The 6,537-nt window shown below is 53.9% G+C and overlaps 1 protein-coding gene across 1 annotated transcript in view; it reads right to left on the minus strand.

The window, feature by feature from the left end:
- IFT140 (intraflagellar transport 140) overlaps positions 1-6,537 on the minus strand; it is a 90,031-nt gene that overhangs the window by 19,375 nt on the left and 64,119 nt on the right. Inside the window, exon 19 of the mRNA XM_054589364.1 lies at positions 1,148-1,325. Coding sequence (XP_054445339.1) covers positions 1,148-1,325 — 178 coding nt within the window. The remainder of the gene's footprint in view (positions 1-1,147; positions 1,326-6,537) is intronic.

Below are 6,537 nucleotides of genomic sequence, written 5' to 3' on the forward strand. Positions count from 1 at the left end.
ATCCCCAGGAAGGGCTGACCCCACCCAAGACTGTCTCTAGTTGGGATGTCTCTGCATGCCATGAGGGAGGAGGTGTGCTCAGCTCCTCCCTGTGGCAGACACATGGGTGCCGCTCAGCTTTTCTCTCCGAGGGTCTGGCCCCCACATCCCCCACATGGCCGAAGGCCATCTAAGCTGCCCCTGCCATAGCCCACCCTGCCAGGCAACTCAGCTTCTGCCTCCTGGAGGAGGGAGAGGCTCTGGGGGGCTCCTCAGGGGCCTTGCCCTCCTTTCTGGCTTAAGCTAGTTTAAGAGGATTTGTGTTCCCTGCAAAGAAATAACAGACAAAAATATGAGGTCTAAAAATGTCCAATCACTGTTAATATAATGAGAATGGTTTGCATGACATCAATGTAATCTGGCAGCCAAGGAGAGTGGACTGGAATGTGCATGTGTGAGCAATGATGACTTCACTCTACTAGTCAGTGGGGTGGTAGATGCTCTTGAGTGAGCAGGTGTACTGTGTGTGAGCAGGCGGTTGCATTCAAAATGCCTGAGCAAGTAGAGCAACAAATCTGTATCAAATTTTGCATGAAGGTTGAACATTCCTCTGCGAAAACTATTCAGATGATTCAGAAGGCCATAGCTATGGGCAACTGGCGACTGGCAGCTTCATCACAACGCACCTACTCATGCACCACATCTCATGCAGAGTTCTTTGTCTCAGTCTCCCTACAGCTCAGGTTTGGTGCCCTGCAACTTCTGGCTTTTCCCAAAACTAAAATCACCTTTGAAAGGGAAGAGATTTCAGACCATCAGTGAAATTCAGGAAAATATGATGGTGCAGCTGATGGCAATTGGAAGAATTGCATGAGGTCCCAAGGTGCTACTCTGAAGGAGACTGAGGCGTCATTGTCCTTCGTACAAGGTTTCTTGTATCTTCTTCAATAAACATCTCTATTTTTCATAGTATATGGCTTGATACTTTCTGGACAAACCTTGTATATCATGGCCTCTCCTCTAAGGTTGGCCTAACAGGCCCCCTGCCACTGAAAGCCAGCAGTGGCCCCTCTTCCATGGCCAGGGCCTCAGCCTCAGAGCTCCGTTGACAAAAGGAGCAAGGAGCACCCTCTCAGCAGTGGGCCCCTCTGTCTGTTGCCTGACTCACCAGCATTCCCAAGTGTATGGCCAGCACAGCCACACGGGCTTCCAGCTCTGGTTCCTGCTCAGCCTCCCGCAATGCTCGGGCTCCGCGTGCATGGCCCATGTTGCCCAGGCACACCTTGGCGACGTCCAGACGCTGGGTCTTCACACACACACGTGCCATGTTCTCCCAGACAGCCTCGCTGTGGTAGAGGGCATGGCAGCTCCATTAGCTTCCAGTCCCCCAACCTCGGGCCCTATCTTAACCAATTCCAGACAGTGCTGGGTACCTGTGCGGACAGGCATGGTAACCAAGAGGGGGGAAATGCAGGAGCTGAATGGGCTCCACCCACAGAAAACACGGCAGACCAGGGACCACATATCCCTCAGAAGAAAACACACCTGTCCCCAGGGTCCCACTGCTGGTGTACCTGCCATGGCATCTGCTCTCGAGGGGCCCTGGGACCCCTGCTCCTTATCCCAGGTTCCCTCCCACAGCCCCAGGATTCCTGAATTTCCCCTGCAGTCGACAGGAGGCGGAGGCCCATTAAGAAAGAGAAGGGCCCCTCCTTGTCTTTGTAGAAGACAACCTTCTTTGTAGGTTGACAAATACCCACTTCTCTCTCCAGTTTCAGCACATTTGCTCAGCAAACACAAGCTTCTCTTCACCACACCCACCACACCCAAGGGAGCTGGGGGCCAAGGATGGCCCTTCCTGTCTCCTGTCCCAGTGCTGACTGGAGGCAAGGGTCCCGGGGCCTGCAGAGCCAGCTGAGGAGTGGGACAGGAGAGCTGCCCTTACAGTTCCCAGGACTCCTGTTTTCCTCACTCACGCCCATGAGCCTCGCCGAGTTATCGGGGCACAAGTGCGCACCCTGTCAAAAGTTCAGGGGCACAGGTTCTTCCTCTTCATTGTAAGGTTTCTAGAGTGTTCACTCTCTGACATTGACCCAGGGCTCCTGCCCCGACTCCCTGGCCCTTGGGACTGTGGGCATTTTGCTAATGGTTTTGCCTGAGAGTAGCCCAAGGATGGATGAGGGAAGGGGGCGTATCATGAAAGGACTGAGCTGGTGGGGCCCAGTCCCCTTGTGAGCCACAGCTGAGTGGGGAGTGTGGCGGAAGTCAGGGGGGCTCTGTGATAAACAGGAGACTTTCATCTCAGGTATCATGACATGGACATAACTGGGGTGAAAACAGCTCCTGAGAAGGGAAGCGCCAGGACGGATGGAGGCTGGGTGTTTACCCAGCGGGATGGGCCTCACTGCGGGTGTCTGCGGTCTAAATGCTGCATATCTAGATGCCCTTTCCTACAAACAAATGTATACTTCTGTATGTTATGGGCTTTATATGGGTCCTGTTGGAACTTTTAAAACTTTGCTAGATATGGCTACTGTGGGATGGCCAGAAGTAAACGGGGGTGACAGGCCCCAGGCCGCTTGACCTGTACAAGACAAGTCCTGGTGAGAGGGGCCTGTTGGAGCTCAATCCCCTTCGACCACCTCACACAGGGGCTTTCTATAGCACTGAGGAGCACAAACCAGTCAGTCATTTGTGGGACATGAGCCAGTGGGAGACCTTTCAATGTGTCAAAGCCACCATGCGACTCCACTCCTCTCCTTTGGAATTCAGGTGAACGTGCTCTGACAGAGCAGAAGCTTTAGAACACAGCCAGCTCCAGGACCTGCAGCTCCATCTCCTGCCCTGGGCCAGCAGTGCTGGAGTGACGTCCGAGTCAGGCCCCTCTGCCCCTTCTCTATCCAGCAGCCTCAGGCAAGAAATCACTTCCTCTGTACCAAGCTTCCTTCCTTAAAATAAGCAGAGAATCAGAGCTTGTCTTTCCCTCATCCTCACAGGCTAGTTGGAATGCATGTGGAAGCACCATGGGTGTAAAGCCAGTTGTCTAGAAGCGCACATCGCGGGCAGCCTTGACGTTGCTCTTACTGACATGGAGGCCCCCGGGAGCCCTTGAGAGTCTTGGGGGCGGACTCAGACCCAGTGAACAAAGCTCTCCAAAATACCACTGGTTCTAGAAATGACAGCTAGTAAAAGGAGAGTCCTGGGCCAAATCTGGAATCTCAAAGCAGACTCCATTCTCACCCACAGCTTCTAGTCATTTCTACACAACTTCTCTCTTCCCACTTACAGAAATGACGAAAAGTTGTCACTGCTCCTCAGACTTCTCATTCCCCTGTTAACATACCTCGGTGTTTTCAAGGTTCAGCTGCGGAGTAGGCGTGGGCAGCACTGGATGGTGAGTAGTGGTCTGGGGCTTGGACTTATCCCGGCCTTCCCACGCCCACTGTGCAAGATGCTGATTAGACACGGGGGCCTTTTATGCTCCCTTTCCAAAAGATTTCACATGATTGCAACCTTCTTAAGTGTGATGGTGCGGATGAGGGCTGAGGGTAACCTCTTCTGTCTCCTCTTCCTCTCCCTTCCCTTGCCTTGTTTTTAAAGCAGACAGCTGATAGCTGCATCCAATTAAAGTGGAAAGCAACCTGAACAAACAGAGAAACTTGGAAACTGTGTATCAGCTCTCTTCCCAATGGGCAGAGCTGGGCTTTCACATCTCCCCATGTGGAGGGCTGTGTGCTTTGCCAGCATAAAGTACCCCTGGGGGCAGAGTAGAGGGAGCCAGAGACCTGACTGGGTTTCATTGTGCCTGTCTGGACGAAAAGCGTTGGGCATGCTGTGTGCACATATGTGACAAAGGATTCTATCCTGGGAATTAAATCTCTGCCAAGTGGGGGCCCATAAAAACACATCCTGGAAGTACAAACTTGGGTGTTCACGCTGGGCTAGGCCTGCCCACGCAAACCACAGTAGGGGCAGGCACCTCTCCACATAGCTGAATGAAGGACTGACCCAGAGTGTAGGCCCAAAGGGCTGGCTATGTCCTTGGCTGGCCTCCAGCACAGCATCAGCACTGTGCGCAACTCCTGTCCTCCTCTCCACGGGCAGCTTCAGTTCCAGCTTGCACTTCTGGGGTTTGTGCATACGATATACATTCCAAGAAGTAAACACCGCCTAGTCTCCATCCAAGTCTTAAGAGTTTCCTGTTGTCTGAGCCAGTCTGTGGACAGCACTCACATCTGCACTTCATCAACTCAGGGAGGCGCCTCTGCGAGAGGCAGAAGGGGCAGCTGAGGGGCTGGTCTGAAACTGGCCCAATTGTGTGGAAAGGCTGTCCTTTGAGAAGCTTCTATAACCAGTCTCAGAGGCCCCTCTTCTCGGGCCTGCTCCATGGAGACCCCCAGTCAGGGCATGGATGACTGGAGGAGTAACAGTCTCATGTTCTACCAAGCAGCACACATGCTGTTGCCGAATCTCCCCTGCTTCTCTGCTCTAAGATAAACACTCCTATTTAAACATGTGCTGGAACAGAGAGGAACACACAGGCGCTGCAGCTGGACCCCAGGACATGACCTAAGACCCGGACCTCTGGAAGACAGGAAGGGCCCTTTAAGTGGCTCAGGGAGCCCATGGCTGGGTTCCATTCCCCTATGGGACCCCCACGGTCACAGGGTGGACGAATGGGTATGTGGGGGGCTCCTCTGAGGACAAAGTCACTCCTAACTCAAGTCCAGCTACCAGGCAGCAGTTCTCCTCTGTTCCCTGCCCCCATCTTCCCACTCTACCATGAACCAGAATCCTGGGAAATGACTAAGGGTGCAGGGCTTGATGACCTGACAGGAGCCCCTTGAGGACTTCCTGGAGGTCCTGGCCCCTTCCCTGTCCAGCCTGGGAAAGAGCTGCACGGAACTGGCCCAGTGGTTGCTCCGAGGACAAGCAAAGCAGGTACTCTGGTTTCTGAAACCAAGTGCTGCTTTTTATCAAAAATCGGCCATTTAAAGACTGCTTAAGGATACATGATTTACATAAATAAAGAGGGGAGTTGATCTTTTTCTAAGGGAGTCTTGGGGAAACTTCCTTTTTCAGGCCTCTGTCTACTGCACTGTGCACTCAAGAACTCAGGAGTGTTTGAACCGCTTGCCCCAGTCCTCCTGAGAGAAGGGGGCTGCCTGTGGGAATGAGGAGGGCAGACAGAACCACCGGGCCCACCCTCATCCAGCCCCTGGTACTGAGAGAAGAGGACCACAAGGCGGAGGGTGGAAACAGCAGCTTTTCTCTCGGCACAAGCCATGGAAAGTGGGAAAAATCTTAAAATAGGTCAATCCCTCAGGGAATTTGGACAGACATTTATCAGGACCCATGATTCTCCAAAGACCCCTGCCTTTCAAGAATGCAGACTTAATGGCGTTGGGAGCCCCGCCTCGCGTGCGGCGTGCACAGCCCCATGCAAACATGAGACTGAGAGCACTGCAGGCCAGGGCTTCCAAGGCTGGCTGGGCCACTTGGTATCCACACAGGCTGGGAACTCTACGAAGCTCCAAAAGTGGGAAGGTGAAAAGGTGAGGGCTGAGGAGAACAGATCAGATACGCCCTCGCTGAGGTCATCAGATCATCCCTGTGACCTGAGCACCAACTTCCTATCCTGTGAGAGAGCTCGTCCCTGCACCTTGGGCAGCGTGTGAAGACAGCAAATAGTCCAGGGCAAGTACTGCTACTACCTGGAACTCCAGGGGTTTCAGGCCATAGACAAATGTGCGTGTACCATGGTACAGATGTACCTTTTCATTCATTCACAGCCGCTCTGGGGCCTTGGCTGCGTGATCTTCCCTGTGCTGTATTTGGGCAGAGAACCTCCCATTGTGTTGGCCTGCAGCTCAGAGGGATTTGAGCAGAGCAGATGAAGGCCCATCCAAGGCAATGGCAGCTAAACGGATGACCGAGGTACGCCAGCACAGCACAGTGAGGGTCCTGATCCCTCATGAGTTGTGCAGATTGAAATTCCCATTACAGCAAACAGCCCAGGCCAGAAACCACATTCACTCTCCTTCAGACCTCACTGGTCCCTGTGCAGCATGTCCAGAGTCCCACCTTCTTGCACCTCAAGGATGACTCCCTCTGGAAGTTTTCCAAGCGGGACCCTGACCTGCCAGATCTAGGTAGTAAGAGGATCTGGCTGGGACACAAAGGTCCATCTAAGGAGGTGTTCCACCATACCTGGCCTTCCTCTGCTGCCAACGCCTCTGGGCAGTTCCCTCCTCCATCTGTATCTCCCTGTGACAAGGGCAGGTCCAGGCACATCATGGGCTGGCAGGCCCTCTGTGCTGGGGCAACAACCAAGGGCTGGGTGGGCGGCTGGTCACCAGCGCCCTGCCAGCCTTGAGCTTCCTGCCGCTGTCCCCAGGCCCAGCACAGGAGACTGCCTGGGGCACTGTGGGCAGCACCTGCCTCTGTAGCTGCTCTGTGGTACCTGAGTGCCAGGCTGGCCAGGCCCAAGACAGACAGGTGGGACCACGAGTCTGTTCTGGGCCAGCATTCCCGGCCCTCCCTTTTGGAAAGGAAGAT

The sequence above is a fragment of the Pteronotus mesoamericanus genome, unplaced genomic scaffold (assembly GCF_021234165.1).
Source record: "Pteronotus mesoamericanus isolate MK-2021 breed Mesoamerican mustached bat unplaced genomic scaffold, CSHL_Meso_final scaffold_167, whole genome shotgun sequence".
NCBI classification, from domain to species: domain Eukaryota; kingdom Metazoa; phylum Chordata; class Mammalia; order Chiroptera; family Mormoopidae; genus Pteronotus; species Pteronotus mesoamericanus.